The sequence below is a fragment of the Corythoichthys intestinalis genome, chromosome 7 (genome assembly GCF_030265065.1).
Source record: "Corythoichthys intestinalis isolate RoL2023-P3 chromosome 7, ASM3026506v1, whole genome shotgun sequence".
Lineage (NCBI taxonomy): Eukaryota > Metazoa > Chordata > Actinopteri > Syngnathiformes > Syngnathidae > Corythoichthys > Corythoichthys intestinalis.
The window spans coordinates 27,632,687-27,659,921 of record NC_080401.1 but is presented as its reverse complement, the minus strand read 5'-3'; the positions used below and the strand labels follow the sequence as shown (position 1 = coordinate 27,659,921).

The following is a 27,235-nucleotide window of genomic DNA, read 5'->3' as shown; positions in this document are numbered from 1 at the left end:
TCATGTATGACATTCAATACATCTACTTGTATAAAGAATTTTGCATACTGTATTTATTTAGTGAAGTCCTGCTGTGACAATGAAATGTGGTGAAAACCTTTAATAAATTTTTGCATAATAAATATTGTTTTTAATTAAACAATACCAATTTCAGTTCGCTGACTGTGCCAAAGATTTCAACACCAGGGAAAAACTAGTGCCTAGATTTAAAAAAAAAAAGAAAAAAATGTAACTCTTGTTCACAATTTTAACCAGAACTTTTTGTTACTTTCCTTACAAGTCCAAACATAGGCCAATTTAGAATAACATTCTTATTGTAAAACATTTGCTCTAGGTACCGTATTTTTCGGACTATAAGTCTCACCTGAGTATAAGTCGCACCAGCCATAAAATGCCCAACAAAGAGGAAAAAACGTATATAAGCTGCATCGGAGTATAAGTCACATTTTAGGGGGAAATTTACTTGATAAAATACAACATATAATACAGATATACCATCATGAAAGGCAATTTAAAATAAAATACAATAGAGAACAACATGCTGAAGAAGTGTACACTATGATAATGTTCCATGATGCATGAACAACGAAATGCGAACGTGGCCGGTATGTTAACGTAACATAGCTATATTAAGAGTTATTCAGATAACTATAGCATAAAGAACATGCTGACAAGTTTACCAAACCATCAGTGTCACTCCAAAACACCAAAATAACAGGTGAAATGATATCATAATGTGTTAATAATTTCACACATAAGTCGCTCCAGAGTATAAGTCGCACTCCCAGCCAAACTATGAAAAAAACTGCGACTTATAGTCTGAAAAATACGGTAATAATGCTGTGTCTAATGGGTTTCTTTCTCTTCTGTTTCCCTGTTGTAGGAGGTCCACGAAATCCTGAAAGAATATGAACTTAAATACTGCTTTGTTGATCGGAATAAAGGAACAGGTAAAACTCATGCACAAGTCACACATGCACATTAACTACTTGCATAACAGCAATTGACAGCACATTCGTGAAACAAAACTTATGAGCGCAACAATTTGATTAGGATTTTGTTTAAACACAAACACAATTTTTCACTCCACATTTTTGTTTAGACTATGAGTATACATATAGGTTGCTGCCAAATGGATTAGTTTAGCACTGCTGTGTGCTCAAGCTCAGAGACTTAAAAGTTCCGTGCAATACTTTATATACGCATGCTCTAAGGTGTTGGTAAGCCGCCATGTGTTAATAGAAGAAAACCCCAAAGTCTTCACAAAAATAGCTTTTAACAAAATAATGTAAAATTTGATCATATTTTTATGAAAGTTAACCAATTAGTCGCGGCGCCCTGGCTTGCCCTTTACTGTTGTCAACACATGGCACATACTTGAGGGTGGTGCCCAGTTGCCCTCCCGTGTTGCCCCTCAGTGATTGGTTCGGGTGGAGTGGAGCTGGGTTGTTCCGGCCACACTCGTGTCTCTGGGGGTCCGACCTGGGTCCTGATGAATGGATGGTATACCCTTGGCTGGTTGCCTCACAGGGTGTGCGCGCTGGCTCAGCTCCCCTCGAGTGTGGCCTGAGTCGGACCTGATTTATCTATTCCTGGGTGTTTTTCCTGTGTTATAGGTCATTATCCTCTTTTAAGACCCATGGCCTCTGACTGAGACCCCCCTCCCTTTCTGACACAATCTGTCTTGGCATTGCATTTCTCTAGAATATCTCGAGAGTCTTTTGAATTCTTTGTACACATTTAAGACAGCCTGTGCCAGAATCAAATCATCCCCAGAATTTAACAGGGGCTCTGTCTTGTTTCACAGTAGGGACATTTCTGTGAGGATGGTGGGTTTAGCAGAGGGGTGGTAATATTTTTGAACAACGTGTAGTGCAGGGGTGTCCAAACTTTTTGCAAAGGGGGCCAGATTGGGTGTGGCAAAAATGTGGAGGGCCGACCTTGGCTGACGTCCTTTACGTAAAACATTATATTTAAGCAAATTTTAGCAAGCCATTCTGTGTGTCACATTCGCTTTATTATTATGTTATAATTCATAATTTCAAGAATCTCGCATCTCGCCTTTGTGGTCCTCTCTTTCGACTCTCGGGCTCTTGCGAAATACTGCTGCTGTGAAATTAAACTAGCTTAAAATTAATTCAATTTCTCGCTGCCTATCTTCCCTATAATCTTGTCGTACATGTCAGCGTGTCTTGTTTGGTAATATCGCCTCACATTGAACTCAACAGCGACTGTCTCTTTGCAACACAGTTGTTGCGTATTTTAGTGAAGAAATAGTCCGATTTCAATCTATCCTTGAAGCGTCGGCCGTCGCAGTCAACTTTCTTTTTTTTGTTATTGTCGCCGTTAATTGTCGCCATTTTAGAAAATTGGAAGTAAATGGTCACACGGGGTAATGTTGCTTAGAGTGCTGCTGCCTTTAGTGGGTAAATGAGGAGCAGCATTTAGTGTGTAAGCTACTTCATATGCTGGTAGCAGTACTACTGACCAATTTATTAAGTCTGTGTGCGGCCCAGACGTTATTGATTTTATGACAGAAGCTGGGGGCTGGATGAAATTTGACCACGGGCCGCATTTGGCCCCCGGGCCGGACTTTGGACATGTCTGGTGTAGTGTACAGCAATGGTCCCCAACCTTTTTTGCACCACGGACTGGTGTGATGTAGGCCTTTTTTTCACGGACCGCTAATGTGTGGCAGAAACTTACAGTAAATATATATATATATTAACACAACGGGGCTAAAAATGAACATTAAGTCCAGGGAAAATGTAACTCACTGTATGCCGAATCAACTTTCTTCAACTGGAGCCTCTCATAAAATTTGATTGCAAATATACTTGGTCACAGGCATAATGAGTTCTTCTCCAACCGTGAAAGGTTTCTTGGATTTAGCAATACGGTTCGCAACGAGGTCTGATGATCTCAGTGCGTTCGCTTATGTTGCCTCGTTTGCTAGCTTTTAGCCACATATTATGCAGAATGGATTTGGTTGTAGGTTCCTTTTCTCGTTCAGCAGGTGGCCTTTTCCCTGTAAGCTAACGTTCAGCTAACGTTACTGTTTACATTGACTGAAGCTTGGCTGCTATAAGTGTGCAAATACCCCAGTAATGACGGCCAACCACTAGATGATGACGTACACAAATCTCTACTTGGATTAGTCAATAGTGTTGACAGGCATATTGATGTGTCAAGAGGCACAGTCCAGATTGCACTCGTTAACAAATGATTTATTATTTCTCCGCAGTACGGTAGCAAATGCGCCACAGACCAATACCGGTTCCTGGCCCGGTGGTTGATGATCCCTGCTATAAAGCATTAAAAAAACAAGACTTAAATTTGACAAACTGCATGTTGATAAGCCACCGAGGTTTTAAGAAAATGTTCAATGGTGAGTGTAAGGCCGTTGTTGAAATTTAGATCAATGTGATTCTACGCCAAAAGAAGAAGTGTTTTAGACTAGGTTTTGGTCTTTTCATGGACAGGTGCAACATGTACTTTGGAAACAAGACGGGACTTCTTCTCACCAATACACGACTTTTTGACATTCCTATTAAACAGCATTATTAAACCACATTTCTCTGTGTTCTCCGCTTTTCCTCTACCTGATGAAAGGTGAAACTGTTTGCCCAGCGGAAGGTTAATGCTCGCTTGGGCTACTGAACATCACATGAATTTGGCCGGGGGATCTATGCAGTGGCACTTAGATAGAACTACCATATTGGCCCGAATATAAGACGACCCTGATTATAAGATGACCCCCTCTCTTTCAAGACTCAAGTTTGAAAAAAGACTTTTTGAACACCAAATTAATTATTATACAGAAAATAATTACAGTATATCCGAAACAAATGATTACAACAATATATTTGAGAGAAAAAGCATGTTATTTTGCCTCATTCAAATCTTAATATCTGAACATTTAAATTTGTAAACTAAAGTGCAATCACATTCGTAAATGAATGGCTTCTGGTTTTTGAAATGTAAATGAACCAATCTATTGTGATAAAACAACAAAATTGCAATAACTGCATTAACCATCAAATTGAAGTCTTACTGTAACTGTAGTCTTGAAACAAATCTGAATAAGGAAAAACATTGCAATAAAATAATGCAAACTGGTTAAACTTGAGAGTAGCTGAGATCTGTCATGACAGAACATCGCTTCAATGATATCTGGCGCCATCTAGCTTCGAGAATGGGTATAATGTTTAGACCGCTGAGATCTGTCATGACAGAACATCGCTTCAATGATATCTGGCGCCATCTAGCGTCATGAATGAGTATAATGTCTAGACCGCAAACATAAGACGACCCCCTCTTTTTCAGGCTTATTTCAATGCAAAAAAACAACGTCTTATATTCGGCCCAATACGGTAATTGGGGTGGAAGCTGGTCTTTATGTCTACCCCTTGACTGTGCCGCTGCCAGTGGCATGATATTGCAAATATAATAAAGATGGTAATATCAAACACTATTACGGTCACATATTTTTGACTGAAACAAATGACGCTCATCACATCACCGCTGGGCTGCGTATCTGTTTAAAATGGTCCAAACAGAAACAAAGGCTGTGTAAATTATTGAGAAAAAAGTGATGGCCCAGTTGGACTGCTCTATTTTCTGTTTCAAAGAAAAATAATATCTTGTCTGTATAGAGTAGACAGTGTTATAAATTAAAATTTAAATGTATTACTAAAATGTAGTTTAAAGAAGGTGATTTACATACTTGGTATGAGATGGAAAATCAGCATGAAGTAAAAAGTATTGGAGTTTACTATTATACAAATCCATACTGCTCATTCTGTTAGTAATTTATCAAAAATCAAAGTAAAATTTTTTATCAGGATTTTCACTGTCCTCTCATGCTAGAAAAAAACGCACGCACACATATCTAGACACACGCACCCTTACAGACCTCGTGCCCTTCAAAAAAGTTTTCCTTTCCTGGGAATTCTTACAGGGAGTCTATTTTTAGTTATCACAGCCAGTCCAACACCACTGACAATACGTTAAGTAGGAGACATTAACTGCTGAAAGTTCTTAACGATGCCTTATCATCAATCCAGCTCGTTTGGCTGACAACTTGAATTAAGAGTGCTAGTTTGAACCTTTTTTGTTTGTTTTTTCCCCCGGTTGTGGACAACATAATATGCAGTTTTTCTCAAGTTATTGGAATCGTATTTAATTAAATCGTGAGCTAGTGGATCTTTACAGCCCTATTGCTTAATTTTAAAAGCATGTTTTTGGTTTCATACTGTATGTTGACTTTGGTACGCATCATCATAATTTCACATACGATATGTTGCAGCTGCATTGTTGGTACACACTTCAGTGACTTTTGTTTAAGTGGACTGATGAAAAAATCCCCACTTGACTGTTGTACTGTACCTCTGATGTGGCAATTTAGCAGGAAAGCTGTGTTACAGTGGCCTGTATGATGAGTGTGAGAAAATTAGAAGCTTTGTCATTAATATTAGACATAATACTGTACAGAATCTCAGTAATACTGTCATTAATTTTTAAGCACTTCTAAAATATTAAATGTTAGCAATGACATTTCTCTAATGAGCTCCCCAAATTTTTTATAGTAGGTATTGAATGCCTGTATTTCATATTCCATTTCCATTATTTTTAATATACTCACACGGATGTCCACAGCTAAAATTGACACTTTAATTTTGTCTGGTACTCAGGGAACCTCTTGTTCAATTAGATGAAAAATAGCCAAATATATCCAAAAATAAGCTGATACAGTCTGAAATTTCAGGGTGTCCTCCAAGTAGAATCCTTGTATTTTCTGTGATGTTTCAAATTGTTTCAAGTGCCCGAAAACTCAAATAGCACAAATAGAACATTATTTGCATAAAGAGCAGTGTGAACAGTAGAATATGTTATGTGCTCAATTGTTTTTTGTTTTTTTAAATTGTTCGTTAGCATTTTAGAGGTGTTTGGATTGTTCATCAATTTTTTTTTTTTTAATTCTAGCTCTTGTCACATTGCTAATAGTATGAAAGCAGCATGCACTTGACTTAAAATTCATTTTCTAATAGCTTAGGCTTCACCACACAAGCAAACATTAATGAGGATATAGCGATATATAAAAATGGACGGATATAAGGAAATTTTATTGTTGTGGTTTACAATGAAAACATTGCTGACAAGAAGGTATCAAACTGTAATTGCATCATTACTCCAGAGGAAACAGCATGTTCTGTGTGACTTTATGAGGCTATTTGACACTATTTTATAATTGGTGTGAAGTACTCCAAGCCCCAGTGTGTATCACAGAAGCAGCCAAAAAGCAGCTAAAAAAGCACACTGAAGATAGGAGAGGAGATGTTGTCAATGGTTTTTTGGGATAGTTTTGCAAGATAAATGACAGTGAAGCCTTAACATTGAACAATCTGATGACACCTCGTTTGTCTACAGTTCAAAAACATTTTCTTGTAGGAAATATTGTAATTTAAGGTCCTTCTTTTCTGAGTGTATAGTATTGTAGGTGTGTATTGTGTCCATAATGTGCACTGAGATAAAAACGCAACCATTTTAGTATATGATAACGTAATAGCTTGCTTGCTTTTAATTGGATAACTTGTTTTGCTACCCATAAGTGTGTTTCTTGGCTTATAACTAGTGAGTGAACCTTTACTTTTACTGAACTAAAGCTCTCACTGAAGCTTTGGCATGCTTCTCACATCATGACCATATCAGTTCACAGTCAGACCTCTGCTGTTGGACTTATTAGGTCATTATGATTGGAGTGTTTATGTCTGTCCTTTTGAAAGTGTCCTGCAGTGCACCTGTCAGTGTTAATGTGCATGTTACATGTGCCATGCTGTGTGTGTACATACCCACGCGTTTCCTTTTGTGGTTCTGTTATAGGCAGTTGCGACTGCTTTGCAACATCCACCATTGCAATACACACACGACAAATTTTGTCCGTCATTTTTTCAATCCATGCTTTTATTGTTTAGCGCTCCGATTTCACATTCAAACTATATTTACCCAGTGTTGTTCATAACGGAGCGTATTACAGCGTTACTAATGCCGTTATTTTTGTCAGTAAAGAATAGGAGTGGGAACATCTTGGTACCTCACGAGAGCATACGATACGTGATACAAAGCTCACGATAACGATGATCTGACAATATGGCGATACATTGATTATCGATACATTGGTCAGGAAATCATTTTAGGATTTTCTACAAACAACTAATAAACAGAAAAACAAGCTTCTGCTGTGAATTGGAATGAGTTTATCACTAGTAGACGTCCAATCCATTTGAAGTGGGAGGGTGCCACCCTCCCACTTCAAATGGATTGGACGTCTATGGCCGTCAGTGGCAGCCAATGCCAGGCAATGAGGTAATTTAAGGTCATTTACCTGTTGATGTTAAGTTACTTCCTGTTGATTTTGGGGTATTTTATAGGTCACTTCCTGTTTATTTTGAGTTACAGAACAGGAAGTGACCTGGGAATCACCCACATGAATAGGCAGTGACTCAAACTCAACAGGAAATGACCTGTAAATGCCCTAAAATGAACCGCAAGTGACCCGTAAATGCCCTGAAAATCGGACAGAATGACTATGAATACTCTGGTTTCGAATGAACGAACGTTCCCGGTCTAAATGGACTGGCTGTTGTGCACTGTCAATGCAGCCTTAGAGTTAACTGGGACACTATTATAGTGGAAGATTTTGGTAGCAATTTGTAGGTTCATTTTTATTTTTCGACATTGACACCTTTACAAACTGTTATCTCGATTCTTGGCAGGAGCATATCGATAACCTTTTGGGATACAAAGTATCACGATATATCACCATTTCGATATTTTGTCACATCCCTAGTAGTAAGTAATCTAATTAATTTCTTTTCTTTGCAACGACGTTACCGTTACTCGGGATGTGAAGGCGTGCATTACTACAATTTAGCTGAATGACGAGAGATGTCTGAGAGACACGGAGAGAGTAGAGTGGGACAGGATAGGAGGGAAGGGGGTTGTGACGCCGTTGCAAATGCGATGCTAGGTGGCTCGGAGCGTTACGCACAGCATTCGCATTGTCGCTAGCATTAGCATTTAGCGTGGCGAGCATCATCGTCAACTCTCGGGCAACCTTTTTTTTTTTTTTTACATGCAGTTTGTGGCGTTCAGGTGGGTACACTTCATTGCAAATGATGGACTCTTTTTCCTGTTCAGTATGCATTATGATCACCAAGTGGGCGTTGTCCTTGTAGATGCTACAATATAATGATAATAATAATAATAATAATAATTAGTTTTTGTTTTTTTATTGCCAAAAATAGTCACTTGCTCTAAACCTTTCTTGCAAGACGTATCCGTAAACCTTGTGTGATTTTTTTAAAAAATCAAAACAACCAGAGCAAAGATTGGAGAGGGAAGAGATTCAGAGCCTCACTTCCATATTGAAAAATAGATCTATATATATATTAGGGGTGTAACGGGAAACACAAGTCACGGTTCAGGACGTACCTCGGTACAGGGGTCGCGATTTGGTGTGTGTTTCAGTCATAGGCGGAGTGACCCCGAAATGCAGTGTCAGCAATAAAATTAATTTATAAGAATATTTATAATAATAAGTTGAAAATGAGCGTTTTTTGTTTTCCATCATTTTTTAGGGGAATTCTAAAACAGGCTGCTTAGGACAGCTATAATTTTCACCAAGATCATCATCCATTGTGTATGGTACGCCCGCCGGTGGTGGCTCTGTTATTCAATTAGCGTCTTTGGTGGGGCAAATTGAACCATTTTGGCGGTGCTCTCTGGCGTTTCATGGTCCACATCTTCAATCCTTGGTTCTTGCTCAGTAGTTGTTGTCGCTTTTGAAAGCCTATAGGTTTGGAAAAAAATTACGTATATTCATCTTGCATTTTCGGTCCTCAGCTGGTTTTGGCTAACCAGAGCAAATGACCGTCTACGGTGCTAGTCACATGATCTGTTAAAAAAAAAAAAAAAAAATTGACCCATTATATTTTTTTCTTTTTTCATTTCATTCATTTTTGTTGCTTGTTTTATTGCTTTACAACTTTCATAGACAATATTTTACCGGAAAACTCTTCATTTTAAAATCACATATAAAAAAGTCATTTACATGTAATGAGACTTTTCGGCCACCAGGAGACCATGCCCCCCTGCCCCTCCCCCCCAAAACTCCGCGTATGGGTTAAGTATAACAGAAGCAAAAGATTTTTTTCTCACAGAATTTAAAAGTTAAAGTTATTATACCAATACACTCTTATATAGGTGAAATTAAAAAAGAAAAAAAAGTAAAAAGGGTGACCTATTTTTTTTTTAGATTGAAAAGACAGTTCAATTCAACCAGTTAATATAAACGTATTTGATGTGAACGACGTTATAGATTGGATCATGTAATAACGTTGTAGAACATGAAAAGTAACGTCAGTTACTTTGCCGAGTAAGTAATTACTCTTATGTTGAGGTAACTGAGTTACTAACTCAATTACCTTTTGGGAAAAGTAATTTGTAACTGTAACTAATTGCTTTTTAAAGTATGATTACCAACACTGTATTTACCTTTATGAATTTCATATCTATCATAACTTTCTGTACTCACCTTCGTTTTTTTCCATCCTTCCCCCAACAGTAATGTAATTGAATAGATTTTTAGGTCGTAAAATATGAGTTTTTCTGCTTGTGTGCTGTCATGAATGCAGCCAGCGCAGTTCTAGTGTGTTTGAAATTGTTTATTGTTTTTTTGCTGGTAACCTTCAAGTGAAAGTGTTGTAAAGAGCAAATGCACGACCGCTATGTCTAAAATATCTGAATTATTCATTTACCATGATCAAAGAGGTTAGCAAAAGAGGATAGAGGAGAATAATCAAGAATTTGCAAGGTGAAGCTAGAGGTTGTAAAGACCAAACAAAACGTGGGGGTTAAAGAGGAAGAGAAGGAATAATACAGCTTGGATAGGCAGAAAGATAGAAATGAGAAGAAGGTGAAGCAGTTTTGGGTGATCCAGGACACAGACAGTAATTTGTTGACTGGTTACAGTGTTCTGGATACTGTACTTGTTGCAGAACAGGAAGGAGCAACTATCATAAATGGGAATAAAAAACGGAAAGACTTTTAGCCCTGATGACATACTGTACTTGTGAAGTTATCGAAGCATAATAGGAGCGGTGGGCAAGATGTTCAATAGAATTCTAGGCAGTGAGAAAATGCCACTGGTAAAGTGTGCTGCTGCCCCGTTGCAATGTACACAGTTTTAAGAACTTTTGAGAAATAAAGTTTACGATTTTTATAGTGAATGTATTGGAAAGAGTTATAGAGTAAGACTCGGGAGAGAAGGTAGTATTTGTGCTGCTGTATGTTTCATGCTAAGAAAGAGTACCACAAATTCACTATTTAGGGGTGTTATTGGAGAGGTACAAAGGTTACGAAGAAATTTAAAAAAAAAAAAAAAAAATTAAATTAAAGAGAGAAAAAAAAAACAGTAATAAGGCATTATTTGTCCAAAGAGCATGAGTGCCGTAACCTCTAATGGAGAAAATAGTTCCTAGTTTGAGTAGTGAATACTGTAGTTCCTTCATAGTTGTTGTTATGAATTTAAAATGATCATATCCCCGGTTTTCCGTGGTCAATCGGGGCCAAATAAAAAACTGGGAGAGTTTTAAATCCGCGATTTTGATTCATGTTGAGGGCAGCACTCTATGTCAAATACTTCATTTGTTACGATCTTTTAAGGACACGTGATTGAACAGGCTTGCGTGATCATAGAACGGCAAGCTTGCATCTGATTGGTGTAATGGAGTCATGTGATTACTCTCAATGGTGAAATTAGTAGCGCTACTCTTGGCAATAGCATCGCTAGCAAAAAAAATAATAACAATAATCTGAGGAAAAGAGAAAAAATGTAACGACTCTTGCGTAGCCCAAAGTAGCGGAGTAAGAGTAGCGTTTTTATCTTGACAAATCTACTCTAGTAAAAGTAAAAAGTATGGCTTAGAAGTACATTTTTCTCAAAAAGTTACTCAAATAAATTTAACGGAGTGCATGTAACGGGTTACTACTCACCTCTGTTCACCACACGCATCGCCAATGCCTACGATCACACACCCACTCCACCGATGGCCAAACAGAGCAAAGCGTGTGCTCCAGTCAGCTGCATAATATCAAGAAACTGGATTTTGAAAAGGACCAACTAAAATGGCTTATAAAATGACAATTGGTTACTTTCATAACAAAATATCATGCTGACCTAGTAAAATCAGATCAGACATGATTGAAAAAAATATATTAAAAAAAACCTTAGGTTGAGGGCACCCTTAACATGGCATAAGATGTTCTGTTGGGTTTGTGTCCCATTTTTGCTTAAAGTTTTCATTAAAAAAATGCATCATGGACAAATTGTTGGTCTCAAATAGAAAGATGATGTAGTTTATTAACCTGCAAGTGTGACCCACCCACTCTACAGTGTGGATCACTATTCACAGCACAAGTGCAAAGGTATGTGTAGTTGTTGGACAACACTATGGAACTGCGGATGTTAGTGCACAATGTCAAGGGTGATCCTGGTAGTCCCAGCATTTCAATGGAGGCCTTTGTGTCACTGCGATATTCACTGATGCAGACTGCACATGCCGACAAAACGCTCACTGGTTTAACTCGTCCAGGGCTCGAGACTGGGAGTAAATGGGTCAGATATGCGTGCAGTTTTTCAGCTTGTGCGAGTAAAAATTTCATCTGGTACAACTTGCGTGAATTTGTGTCTAAACACTTCGTTGAATTTGGTCTCACTATACTGTATCATACCTGTGGTTGGAACTCATGCTTTTCACTGCACGGTCTCCCGTTCGGAGGAGAAAGCAATGTGTCGTTATTATGAATGGTCAACAATGGCTCAGCCTGGATGGGCAATCGTATTTCCCTCGTCGTGGCTGAAAGAGAGCCACGTGCTTTGTTTATTAGCTGTTTGTACATAGCCAGTATTTTCCAATTTTTTAACCATTTCAATTGTATTAAATTCATATGTGCTCTGGCAAAGTGACTAACTTAGATTCATACTTGAAAAACAAAACAATCCAAAAACAAAAAACAACAACTAGTTAAGATAACTGTGACTGCTCATTTCCGTTGCCAAGTCTTGCATTTGTCCATGACTAATGGACCGTCAAAAACGGGAGCATAATTTAGCAGCTCTACGAAGTTCTTGATCACAAACAACACTTGTCACATTTAGATTAGGGGTGTCAAATGATTAAAAATTTTAATCGAGTGAATTACAGCTTAAAAATGAATTAATCGTAATTAATCGCAATTAATTGCAATTCAAACCATCTAAAAAATATGCCATATTTTTCTGTAAATTATTGTTGGAATGGAAAGATAAGACACAAGATGGATATATACATTCAACATACGGTACATAAGTACTGTATTTGTTTATTATAACAATAAATCAACAAGATGGCATTACCATTATTAACATTCTGTTAATGCGATCCATGGATAGAAAGACTTGTAGTTCTTAAAAGATAAATGTTAGTACAAGTTATAGAAATTTCATATTAAAACCCCTCTTAATGTTTTCGTTTTAATAAAATTTGTAAAATTTTCAATCAAAAAATAAACAAGTAGCTCGCCATTGTTGATGTCAATAGTTACACATTGCTCATGGTGCTGAAACCCATAAAATCAGTCGCACCCAAGCGCCAGCAGAGGGCGACAAAACTCCGAAAAACACAACAAGTACACATTTCACTGTGCTGTCATTTTAAATATGAGCGGGGCATGTGCGTTAATTGCGTAAAATATTTTAACGTGATTAATTAAAAAACTTAATTAACGCCCGTTAACGCGATAATTTTGACAGGCCTAATTTAGACAATAGTGTATTTCATTGCAGTGTCATGTTAAGTGTTTGCATCAACCAACTTTACATCTGTTAATGTACTGTTGACCAGGAGTTAACAACCATTTTAAAAAGAGAACCAGCTTTTGGGTATTCATTAATGTGAAGACCTGTCAGTTTGATGCACGCACTTCTTAGGGGATAAATAATCATTAAAAATGTCTGTGCCCACAAACCTGTCCTCAGAAAAACCATAATTTAGGGCACTTTCACATTAGACCAAGAGGACTAGCGTCTGGTCTGAGAGCTACCTTGCAACAACACTTGGAAATGACTCGTTGAAAAGGTTCAATATTCACACCACGCCATCCGAACTTTCCCAGTAGCATCATGTGGACGAAAGGCGCACTCATTAATTGGACAAATTTAGAAGAGGAAATACCTCCCTCAGAGCAGAGACGGGAGACGAAGGGGTGGGAGCGTGGTGTGACACTGCACGTAATGTATCATAAGCGCACCCTAGTCCACTTGCATTCACAAGCGAAGCAGGGTGCGCTTATAGCGGACCGAGACCAGTGTTGTCACAGATTACTTGAAAATGTAATTTAATTACTGAATACGCCTCAAAAAAGTATTCTAGTTACTTTACTAATTACTTTACTAAATACTCTATTATCACTATGACTAAGTTACGTTGATGTAATTCATCAGTTATTTTTTACCTATTTTTCTCCCTTTGCCGCCACAACATAAGAATGACAACAGAAAAATGTAATCGCGTGTAATTGACTTTTCGATAATTGAATTTAATGGGGAATTCTTCACAAAAGGCTTGATCTTTTAGTAAGCGGATGTTTAATTGTCGATGGAGTTGATTTCAACCACCATTACTCGCGCTAGCTTAGCCACTCCAGAGCCCTGAAAATAACAAATAACTGACAAACTGCAAGGAATTTGTTGAAATAAACTCCACCGACTAATAAAACCCAGTGAACTCGAGGATTAAGCCTAATGTCAAAAATTCAAAATTTTGGGTTATGTTTAACAGCATATCAGTGCAAATATAAAACAACGCAAATTGACTGAACATTAATCAACAACACACAAATGAATTGCACAGTGCAATGAACACAAAGAACAGGGCGGGCGCGGATGCACGCGCACAACCCGGACGTACGCTGCACACACACGCGGTCAATTTGGCCTCAAAACGTGGTGGCAACTAAATACTTTAAACTCAATCGGACTTACAACACATCCCAAAGATGGTCAACGAACACTTCACCTCAAGGCATAAGTGTACAACACGAATATGATGTAAAAAAAAAAAAGGTCTACGACTTCACGAGGACGAGCGGGAGTGACAACGACACGCCATTGCAACAGCAAAGCTACGAAACAGCCACGCATGTATTGGCTCTCAACTATTGTTTGAACCCTCCAGAATGAAGGAAAAATACTCATGTTCATTCATGAACGCACACAGATCAACATTCCTTCGCATATTCAACAAGTGGCTGCACTAGGCTAAAATGTGCACCCACACCGGCACACGTCAGTCCCAAAACACTTAGCGTGTGTGACTCGAGACCAAACCAGGAAGACCTATGAGCGGTTTTCATGGAAACGAAGACTTAGAGAGAACCTTTCGAACATTTCTATTCAAAATGCTCTTCGTACATGACTACAATATTCTTCATTCTACATACATTATGAGGCAATAACAAAATAGTAACGCACAGACACTAAGGAAACTAACTTTAATCAGATTACTGGTTTGTAAAAATGAACGCGTTAGATTACTCGTTACTGAGGAAAGTAATCAGATTACAGTAATGCGCTACTTAGTTACTGACTTTGAGCGGACCAGAGTTCGTTAGTTTGGTTCGAACTTTAGTCCGGATGCATGTTAACATTTACGAAACAAAGCGGACTATCCGGGAAAAAGAACTCTGGTCCATTTAAAGGGGACCAAACTGTGCTAGTTTGAAAGCGCCCTTAGTCATGAACAGTGTTGGGTACGTTACTTTAAAAAAGTAATGAGTTATAGTTACTCACTACTTCTTCTAAAAAGTAACTGAGTTAGTAACTGAATTACTCTATAGTAAAAGTAACTAGTTACCAGGGAAAGTAACTATTTCCGTTACTTTAAAAAGAAGTTGATGTATGTCAACGAATTTGAAATTTTCTGAGCAGTATTCAAGTCAGTTGAATAGAGAAGAACAGACAGGTAGTTGTGTTATAGAACCTTGTAATATTTATTGCACCTCACCAGCAACTGATTTATCCTACACTTGAAGTGCAACAAAAATAAACAGTAAAAAATATAATAAAATAACAATCAGCAGTAAACAATATAAAGTGAGTTTAATAAATTAAATCTAACTCTCACAACCTGATACAACTGGTCAAGTAGACATAGCCTACTGTACTTCAAGTATATTGACTTGAAATAGTGTTTATATCTCCACCTCGTAAAGGACAAATTTTCCTCTGAATGCTCTGCCATCATATCCCTCTGCATCTGTTTTGCGTGTGTGTGTTTGCCACACGCGCTGTTCCGGTTTGTGTGTGAAAACACTGGCTCTGATTGGCTTACCATGACACATGACTCTAACAATCAGCCAATCACGATACTTCCATCGCATCTATCCAGGGGGTGCATTCAGGTAGCCTCGTCCCCCTACTCCTCCCGTCACCCTCAAAGCGTCTGCCGTCCTCAAGATGGAAGCAGCATTCTTGCTGGCTGACAGTGGAGAATGGGAACGAGGCTAGCATTCAGGTGTAGCAAACACAGAAACGTTAGCAAGCTTTGGAAAGCATTGTCTAATTGAATGAGCAGGGACAAACAGCCTGGAGTCATAAGAAGTACGTACTGTAATATTCTGATACAGAATTATCCGAGGCACCCTAAAGTGCACACGGCGCCATTATTGTTTTGCTCACATGATGCGGGAGTGAGTTAGAGACACGGCCTGCCGAGAGCTGTACGTTTGTGTTAATGTTGAAGTTATATGTGCTATTAAAGAAACAGAGTGCCAGCACTTCCTGTGTGGTAAATCTTTGCTAAGAAAAAGCACAAAACAAAACGTGCGCTATTCTCGAACCTGAACGCACCCCAAGTCTTGAATGACAAATAAACAGCAGAGTAGACTTGCTACGGGTGGTAGTTTCTACAATTTATTCAGAGTAAGTAACGCACCGCTTTTGACCGTCAGTAACAGTAACGGCGTTGTAACGGCGGAAAAAATAATTAGTTAGATTACCCCGTTACTGAAAAAATAACGCCGTTATGTAACGGCATTATTTATAACGGCGTTATTCCCAACGCTGGTCATGAATGGACAGTCCTGACCGTTATTAATTTTGATTGTCCATTTCAAATTTACACTGATGCAAGTGTGATTAGAAAAAAAAGGGCAACAAAAAAGTGAGCTCCAACTCACTTATAAGAGGTGCTGTTCTTTTTTATTTTTTGACAGTTCCTTCCAACATCCTGAACATTTGCATCTCAATTTACTTATCACATTGCTAGAATGTTCTGAGCAATATTGCTGCGTGTTGTCGAGTAAATGGCAAGTTAATTGAGCAACTACTTTCTCTGTCATCGCCCCATCTTTTGTCAACTTTTTCATCCATTCCTTTATAGTGCACATATATGTTCTAATTCATTCCAAAACAGTTTCAGTAGGTTAGTGCATCTTTGTCAAATTCCTCCAAAACTTTCTCGTCCATGCTTTGCCTTTTTCATTAATTATGCAATTTTTGTTAGGTATGTCTGAAGTGTGTCTGATTGAATATAAAACAAAAGAGAATACATTGTATGTCATTGAAGAAGCACAATTAAAAATTTGACAAAAATGAAGGTGTACAAGCGATAAAGTACAGTGACGAATATGGCACCAATATACGTGTCTGTGCAGTGACAGATAGATGGCAATGGTGCAAACAATTGTGAACACAATCAAGTGAAAGTGCTGGTGATAAGACGAGAGTGTGGGAGGTCCAATGTTTTTGAAGACAAAAGGCTCCAAGGTTGAGTGGAGAGCAGGATACAGCTCATCTCAAGTGTTTACACGTGTACTTACTGCAGTCTGAAGTAGGGCCGGGAGAAATAAAAGTGCAGATAAGGAAAATAGGATGAGAATCTCTTGAGTGCTCCAAGCATCATGGCTGCATCTCAGGCTTTAGTGAGCCTTTGAGAGTACATTAGCACACTTTTGCAGGTGTTTTGCCACAAAGAAGGCACTTGGAATTGTAATCTGAGGTATATATAATTAATTAATTTGCCTTATAAAAAGTTCAAGTGTTTCAGTATTCTTGCTAATTAAAGGTGGTCCAGTCAAAGACAATGCTTACTGGACATTTTGCAGTTCATTCAAGAACATTCTTGGATGCAGATTGTTCAAAATTTGTCATTTTGTGTGCATATGATACTGTTGAGAAAAAAAGTGAAAGAGTGCATCTTTTCAGTGATGTCGCACCTGCTTTAACAGGACAATAGAAATTGTGTCAGGCTGACATTGTAATGCTGTGGCAGTTTCCAAACCCCATCTGGCCTCCTGTTGTCTGCATGTTGTATCAGATCTGAAATGAAATTAAAGTACTTTAACACCTTTAACTAATTAGATAGTCTATGAAAAGGTTAGTACTCTATTGCAATGGTCCAAATTGACACAGTGAGATTAGCAAGTTTGAGTATGTATTAGGGCTGTCAAAATTATCGCGTTAACGGGCGATAATTATTTTTTTAAATTAATCACGTTAAAATATTTGACGCAATTAACGCACAAATGCCCCGCTCAAACAGATTAAAATGACAGCACAGTGAAATGTGTACTTGTTGTGTTTTTCGGAGTTTTGTTGCCCTCTGCTGCCGCTTATTGACATCAACAATGGCGGGCTACTAGTTTATTTTTTGATTGAAAATTTTACAAATTTTATTAAAACGAAAACATTAAGAGGGGTTTTAATCTAAAATTTCTATAACTTGTAATAACATTTATCTTTTAAGAACTACAAATCTTTCCATCCATGGATCGCTTTAACAGAATGTTAATAATGGTAATGCCATCTTTTTGATTTATTGTTATAATAAATAAATACAGTACTTATGTACCGTATGTTGAATGTATATATCCATCTTGTGTCTTATCTTTCCATTCCAACAATAATTTACAGAAAAATATGGCATATTTTATAGATGGTTTGAATTACGATTAGTTGCGATTAATTACGAATAATTAATTTTTAAGCTGTAATTAAATCGATTAAAATTTTCAGTCGTTTGACACCCCTAGTTATTGTTGTTATTTTTATTCTTCTTATTATTATTATAGTAACTCTACTTTTGATTAAAATTTTTTACAAATTTTATTAAAACGAAAACATCAAGAGGGGTTTTAAGATAAAATTACTATAACTTGTAACTATAACATTTATCTTTTAAGAACTACAAGTCTTTCTATCCGTGGATCACTTTAACAGAAAGAATGTTAATAATGCCATTTGTTGATTTGTTGTTATAATAAACAAATACAGTACTTATGTACAGCATGTTGTATGTATCCGTCTTGTGTCTTATCTTTCCATTCCAACAATAATTTACATAAAAATATGGCTTATTTTAGAGATGGTTTGAATTGCGATTAATTACGATTAATTAATTTTTAAGCTGTGATTAACTTGATTAAAAATTTTAATCGTTTGACAGCCCTAGTATGTATATTAATTGAAACATGCATAACAACCATGTGCAAATTGATCGAAACACAAAATCTAGCAACAGAGATAAAGAGTGCTAATAAAGGAAGGACTCTATGTACTTTATACAAACGTTAATAAGATTTAAATAATGTTTAGATAAAGATCCAGTTTTAAAACCGAAACTCAACTGTGAACGTACGGGTACAATATATTCATCTCTTGTTTGTAAAAGATTAACATCTGAAAACATTGGTATTAATACTATGTAAATATGTGTTATTAAAGTAATATTTACAATATTTTCTTCCTTATTAGCCCAATCATTTGTTATTCCAATGGAAGTCCTGACTCCACATGATGTCATATCCTGACCTTTTGGCCAACATGAGGGGTAATTATCATTAACGCCACCTTGCATAAAATGAATACTAGGCTCTTGAGGCTTTAGGGTAGTGCTACGTTGCTTGAAACTCCTCTGATTTTAATTAGATTCTTCAACAGTAACACTGTAACTGGAAATGCCACCTTTGAGAGGATTTTAACCTTTGACTTCCTTTCCTTCCCAACGTACTCAGCAGAGAAACGACAAAAACAAAAGTCCAAAATGAACATGCTGCCAATCTGGTAAAATGTTTGTGTTTCTATCAAGTTTCAAAGTCTTCCTTTGTTAATTCATAATTGCAATCCTATAATTTACAGTGTCAGGTTATTTTTAACATATTTTGTAGTCTGACGCCCCCTTTTCAGTGTTGGAGAAAGTAGTGTGCCCAAGTTTACACCAGCCTCCGCTTCTTATGCTACATTTTCATTACAGCCAAACAAAGGAGAGAACAGTTCCATCCCGTTGTAATGCCTGATATAATCTAGTACACTCTGTTAAAAGAAGATTAGACTTTTAGTGAAACGCATTTACTCCTGAGTAAGTGTTCTTGTCTTAAATGAGGCTCGAGGTAATTGATTTGGTTGCAGGTAGAATCTTAACTTAAGAAATATGCACTTAGGAATGGAGAGGGGTAAGAGATGAGAGACTTCAGAATATACACAAAAAGGTTGGAGGCAGTGGAATACGACAGGGAGATGACTTTTAAAAAGACAGTACTGTGCAATCAATAAGTGCAGAGGCTGTTGAGCAGGCATGTTGGACTGCACAGATGGTGAAGCGAAGATAGTTTCTTTGTACCAGTCATGCCATCTTCATATTATATCCACTCTACTGTACAGGCATTTCTTTTTTTATTTCAGTTTTTGTACTACTATACCTTGTGCTTAAGCTCTGTAGTTACTTCATTGACAAGTTAATACGTTCTCTGTCTCCGGCAAGTGCTTTTTTAAGAACCTGGATACAAAGTATAATTTTATGCCCACCACTGGAGGGCATTTACATGGTGCTTTAATGTTTTGGGAATCGGTAAAAGATATTCTGGGGAAAAAGGCATGACCTATTGCTTTTTTGCCTTGACTTTTCACACCAAATACAGTGAGGAGCAGAAGTATTTGTTGCCTCTTGTGATTTTGCAAGTTCACCCACTTAGAAAATAGGTAGAAGTCTGAAATTTTAATCATAGATGCATTTCTACTTATTTAGACTCAAAGAAATCCAGAACTCACATTATATGATTTTTCAATAATTTATTTGTAATCCACTGGGGTTCATAAGTATTTGTACCCCTAAGAAATTCAGTGCTAATATTTAGTGCAGAAGCCTTTCTTTGCAATTACAGGAGTCAGACGCTTTCTCTAGTTCTTCACCAGGTTTTCACATATGGAAACAGGGATTTTGGCCCATTCCTCCACACAAATCTTCTCTAGAGCTTTAAGGTTTCGGGCTGTCGTCGAGAAACACAAAGTTTCAGCTCCATCCAAAGATTTTCTATTGGATTGAGGTCTGGAGACTGGTTAGGCCACTCCAGAACCTTGATATGCTTTTTACGAAGACAATCATTGGTTATTGTGGCTGTCTGATTCCACAATTGATTCCACAAAATCTGACAATACGTGGCCCCGGTCATCTTCTCTTTAATATGGTTCAGTTGTCTAGTCCCATATGCAGAAAAAACACCCCCATGCTTCACAGTAGAGACGGTGTTCTTGGGGGTGGTACTTGCTTCACAGTAGGGACGGTGTTCTTGGGGGTGGTACTCATCAGTCTTCTTCCTCCAAACACTATAAGTGGAATTAAGACCAAAATGTTCCATTTCCATGTTTCCATTTTTCATATGACCACATGACCTTTTCCCATGACTCCTCTGGATCATCCAAATGGTCATTGGTAGGGTTGTTCCGATCATGGTTTTTTGCTCCCGATCCGATCCCGATCGTTTTAGTTTGAGTATCTGCCGATCCCGATATTTCCCGATGCGACTGCTTTTTTTCTCTCCCGATTCAATTCCAATCATTCCCGATAATTTTTCCCGATCATATACATTTTGGCAATGCATTAAGAAAAAAAATGAATAAAACTCGGACGAATATATACATTCAACATACAGTACAGAAGTACTGTATTTGTTTATTATGACAATAAATCCTCAAGATGGCATTTACATTATTAACATTCTTTCTGTGAGAGGGATCCACGGACAGAAAGACTTGTAATTCTTAAAGGACAGATGTGACTTTGTATATTGTGACTAAATATTGCCATCTAGTGGATTTTTATGAGCTTTCAGTAAATGATAATTCAGGCATTTAACTTCTGCCCAAATGCATGATGGGAAGTGCACCCATGACTGTGCGTAGTGCTACCAATTGATATATCTTCTCTGCGTTGAGAAGTAACATAGGGTGTTAAGAAAAAGATCAATTATTACCTTGCTTCCCCACTTTGCCTCACATGATATTTTTAATTGTAGCGAGAGGGAATGTAGAACTATAGCCAATTGATAAAAGGCTCCAAAGGCTGCCAAAATTCACTCTACTCATTGTTTGCTGCCTTTTAGCTCTCTATATAGGTAAAAGGGCGCCATTACAGATTGAGCGCGACAATGCGTGAGTGGCTCATGTAGCGCATGCATTAATTGCGTTACGTGATACATGGTTTAAAAAATTAATTACCGCCGTTTTTGGGATAAACTTGATAACCCTACTTTAAGTCGAAACTAAATACTCTGGATGAGTGTAACATATTATGTCTGTAACGTTAAATACAATTAGAAAACGATTTAATTAAAAAATATATATATATTTAAAAAAAGGCATGTCCGATAGTTTTTTGCCGATTCTGATACTTTCAAAATGACTTGATCAGACCCGATCGATCGGCATCCCGATCGACATCCCGATCGATTGGGACATCTCTAGTCATAGGCAAAATTTAAAACAGGCCTAGACATCTGCTGGTCTAAGCAGGGAAACCATGTATGATTTCAAACCATGACGTCTAAGTGTATTACCAACAGTAACTTTGGAAATGGTGGTCCCAGCTGCTTTCAGGTCATTGACCAGCTCTTCCTGTGTCGTTCTTGGCTGATTCCTCACCATTCTTATGATTATTGAGCCCTACGAGGAATATCTCGCATGGAGCCCCAGTCCGAGAGAGATTAACAATCATGTTTAGCTTCTTCCATTTTCTAATAATTGCTCCAACGGTGGATCTTATATCACCAAGCTGCTTGACAATTGCCCTGTAACCCTGTCCAGCCCTGTAGAGGTCTACAATTCTGTCTTTGGTGTCTTTGGACAGCTCTTTGGTCTAGCCCGTGGTAGCAGTTGGATTATGACTGACTGTGGGGTGCACAGGTGAAAATAATGAGCTCAAATGGATGGTTACTCTTTGGGTAAAGGTGGGCTTTTTTGAAGGTACTGTAGACTGACAACTCTTTGAGTGTCATAATTATTGCTGATTCTCAGGGGTACAAATACTTATGAACCCCAGTGAATTACAAATAATTTATTTTTTAAAAAATCATACAATGTGATTTCTGGATTTTGTTAGATTGTCTCTATGAGTGGAAATGCATCTATGACTGAAATTTCAGACCTCTACCTATTTCCTAAGTGGGTGAACTTGCAAAATCACAAGGGGTGCAAATACTCCTGCTCCTTACTGTAAATACCTTTTTTTGGCTAGAACTGTTCACGCAAAGTCATTTATTTCATTTGAAATGGTATGTTTTTGTCTGTTACAATTAATTTCGAAATTGGTGATTTATACATTGATTTGTAGCTTTGATAGTCGTACAGATTTTTAAAATGTTGAGCAGTGTTATGAAAAGCATACAACTATGTATGAGAACTGAGCTTCAACACATAAAACACCCAACAATACTCAATATAAAAAGTTTTTTTTTTAAATATTTATTTTATAATTACTCTTATTTTTCTCTGAATTTGGCATGATACGACACAGAAACAGATATGCTATTTACAGCTCATCCTGTATCATAAACTGCCAATGTTTCAAAGTGTAGAATCAAAAAATGAAACAGACTAAGAAATACAGAAACTCATTGACTGGCTTAGCAGTCATAAGCATTCAACTATAAAACATCTGTAAAAATCACAAGTAAATATAACTGTTTGGCATGCCATTTAAAAATTTGGTTAGTGTATGTGTGTTTCACAGTGTATTCCCTCTACATTGTGGCTTCCTTTTGGCTTTATCGCTAATGTGTTGTCTTTCTCTCTGTGTAACTGTCTGTCTGTCCTTATGACTGTCTGTGATGTTGTATGCATGTCGCATCATTTCTTGTCATATTCCGTCTACGTTTGAGCTGTCATTTATTTTTTTCCCATGTGCATGTTCTTTGTGAATTTCCCACAAACTTCCTTCAAATGTCTGCTTTGAACGTATGTTTGTCCTTCACACATCTGTTTTGTTCTGTACGTTCATTTCTTTGTGTTGGTTCTTGTTGTCTGTCTTTTTCCTTTGTGGCTGTCTCCATAATGTCCACTCCTCCAGCCTTTGTGACTTTGCTGAACGGGGACCAGGCTCAGGATGCCATCCGCTCCCTCCATCACAGCACTGTCCGGGGACGGCTGATCAATGTCACCCTGCAGCCGACAGACTCTCTGCTCTGCCTCACCAACCTGCCGCACACCTTCACTGCTCAGGAGTTTGAGGATCTAGTACGTTCTTACGGAAACATCGAGCGCTCCTTTCTGGTGTATAGCGACCTGACTGGCCACTCCAAGGGCTATGGATTCGTCGAGTACATGAAGAAAGACTCTGCTTCGCGGGCCCGTTCTGAGTTGCTGGGAAGACCAATGGTATGTTGAGCTGATTGAATTTGTTCACTTTTAAACTTGGAATTTATCATCACTTTTGCTGTGTGAATAAACATTTGAGCAATATGCAGTGACCCCTGTACAGAAAAGATAGTACAAATAAATATAGATTTAATGGACTCTTATAAAGATCGCTATAACACACACTCATTTCATATTCTCTTATGATATTTTGCTTTGTTTGATTTTTTCTCACCACTCAATTTGGTCACCATTTTCCTGAGGGACCTGATTAATGTTCTCTTGTATGCACAAATTATTCGGATGCACTTGATGCAAAATTAGACAATTAGGATCAGCTGCAGGTGGACCGATGGGGGATTCTGTTATTGCAAGATGCTCGTATGACCAAGACAAGCGGCACCAAGACAAGACACAGCCGAGACAAAGGGATAGAGCTCTCATGCTACCTGGGGTGATGCTGAGGCACATGGACAAGTCAAGCGAGAGAGAGACTTTAAGAGTTGAGTTGAGATTTCGCTGGTGTCTTGAAAATTTGCTCGCATAATGAGACTAATTTTCTCTTGCAACGATGCTGGTATAGGGGAAAAACTCGTAGGGTGAGGTGCTCATATTATGAGGGTCCACTGAATAAAGATATAAATAATATAATGTAAACAAACTTTGAAAAAATAGAAATAACAAAACCCATGGGTAAAATGTCAATTTTCATGTAGGTGAAGTCCAGTAGAACTAAATATGTCCAAAAAGATGGGACAAAGGCAACAGTTGAAGATTTATGTATATATTCATTGATGTTTTAGGAGTCTGAAGAAAAAAAATAAAAACACATACCCTCAGTTTATCACCTACTGCCAAGATTAGAGCTTTAAATTCTTCCCACAATCCAAAACTAGGTTGTGAGCTATTGAAAGTTCTAGTTAGGTGAATTCAAAATGCCCAAATTGAAGGAACCCTGGAATATTCCAAATACTGTTTGGTATATTCTTTAGGACAACCTGAGACAATAATTCCTTGGTGACAAACTGAGCACAACTGAGGAAGTGAGACAACAATTAGCTGTGATTTTGCAGGGGGATCGATCATTGATGGTGCAATGGATGGACGTCAATCAACTGTGCCAGGAAGAGAACCTGCACTCCAAATGTGTGTGTGTGGACAGGCTTCCTCTTGACCTCTGTGACTCTGAAGAGATGACCCAAATCTTCTCAGAGACCTACAAACCTGTCTTCTGTCAAGTAAGCATCATTTAAAAATCACTCACATGAATGTTCAGATTGTGGCCTTTTATAGTGAAAAGTAATTCAAATATTGTCAAACTGTCGGTTTAATTAATGTTTATTTGGAAATTATTAGATTTTTGTCTAATCCTGCTCTTAGCAAAACAGCACAACATATCATCCTTAGAGGCACAACTGCAGTCAGAGTAAAAAGCAGCGCATCTTGATTTTCATGTCAGCGAAAACTGCCCCTTTTTAAGGGATTTGGCAAACTGCTCAGTCCCAAACTGTGTTTACTGGCATGGCGAGGGTGCCCCCTTGAACTTGAAGACAAATCCTGCGCATATGTAAATGATAGGTTTAAAGCCTTCTCACATATGGTGCTGCATGAATAGAAATTCTGTGCGTCTGATCATGGTGCAGATGCAAAGATACGCGTGCTCCACATTACTGTATTTTTTTCAGTAATATGTGAATAATATATGCTATAATCATTGAAACGGCTGCAGCACAAAGGGTAGAAGGTGGTCTCTAAGTGCCAACTTCACAGAGCAAATCTGGGATCTCCGTAACTAACTTTATATTATCTGCTGGAGTAGGTTTGCGTGTATTTCCTTATATTTTTATTTTAGAAAAACCAAACCTGTACCTCTTTAGAAGCATTTTTCATTTTGGACCCAAGCAACACAAACTGATTACAAGACAGGAGCAACATTTTATTATTTTCCTGAACGTGGTGTAATGTGTAAAAATAACAACTTATTACCCTGCGATAAAGAAAATCATATTTTTTATTGAACAATTGGTTAAATCGGTGTCATGGTTCATAGTTTACACCTAACATTTTATAGATCAGTGGCCTGCGATGCTTGGTTGTGCAGCATGGTTTCCCCAAGGACCAAGAGCAGCAGAAAAAATGGATGGCAATGGTCAGCTGTCAAAACTGTATATAAAAAGCTTATTTTTGTTTGTTTGTTGCTATTTAAAAATGGGCTTAGTGCCCACAGCCAGCAGCATGATGTGGATCATGAAAATGTAAACTAAAAAAATAATATAACTGTACATTAAATTAGTTAAAAAAAATTATTATAAATTTGTGTCTATTACTTGTTGACATCACTTTTCAATCTATACACATCTCTAAACTTTGATAATATCAAACATTTTTGTGTAAAGGATACAGGTTGTCATGCATTGACTTGGTACTCTTTCATTAGGGGAATACCTTAGTTCAAAGCTTACAAAATCAATCTAATAAGCACGTGAAAGCCGGTCGTCTACCAATACTCAGAAATACAGATGTGTGTGTACATCAGAAGGGGCCTCTGAAAGAGTTGACAATTTAAAAGAGGTCGTGACTTAATGAATTCATCCCTGGCGATACATTCCTAGTTAGCATACTCAGCTTAAAAAGTAGGAGAAAATCGCTCTTCAACCAAGATAAAAGATATGTATAATTACACCACGCACATACAACTAAAACTCACCATATACATCATAAAGCTGATAGAATACAGACTGTTGAAAATTCAAAAGAGATTGTTTTTTTCATCAACTTACCTCCGAATATAATTTACAGCCAGCCATTCGTATGAATGCGGTCCGCCCTCATCGAAGCCATGTTTGGAACTACCCGAGGCTTCATAACCCGGAAGTACCCGGAAGTAAAATCGTATAATGGATCCCTACGGGAGTGTCGTAACCCTCTTAATAAATGGCCCTGGTTTGTATATGTTTTGCCACAGAGACAAGGGAGTGTAGTTTGGATAATACATATATATATTAGGGCTGTCAAAATTATCGCGTTAACGGACGTAATTAATTTTTTAAAATTAATCACGTTAAAATATTTGACGCAATTAACGCACAAATGCCCCGCTCAAACATATTACAATGACAGCACAGTGAAACGTGTTCTTGTGTTTTTCGGAGTTTTGGCTCCCTCTGCTGGCGCTTGGGTGCGACTGATTTTATAGGCTTCAGCAACCATGAGCATTGTGTAACTAAATATTGACATCAACAATGGTGGGCTACTAGTTTATTTTTTGATTGAAAATTTTACAAATTTTATTAAAACGAAAACATGAAGAGGGGTTTTAATATAAAATTTCTATAACTTGTACTAACAGTTATCTTTTAAGAACTACAAGTCTTTCTATCCATGGATCGCTTTAACAGAATGTTAATAATGGTAATGCAATCTTGTTGATTTATTGTAATAATAAAGAAATACAGTACTTATGTACTGTATGTTGAATGGATATATCCATCTTGTGTCTTATCTTTCCAT

At 37.6% G+C, this 27,235-nt stretch overlaps 1 protein-coding gene across 1 annotated transcript in view; it reads left to right on the top strand.

Moving 5' to 3' along the window:
• Window positions 1–27,235, top strand: part of raver2 (ribonucleoprotein, PTB-binding 2) — a 93,487-nt gene that overhangs the window by 15,031 nt on the left and 51,221 nt on the right. Inside the window, exons 2-4 of the mRNA XM_057840920.1 lie at window positions 884–950; window positions 23,439–23,746; window positions 24,799–24,963. Of these exons, the coding sequence (XP_057696903.1) occupies window positions 884–950; window positions 23,439–23,746; window positions 24,799–24,963 (540 nt within the window). The remainder of the gene's footprint in view (window positions 1–883; window positions 951–23,438; window positions 23,747–24,798; window positions 24,964–27,235) is intronic.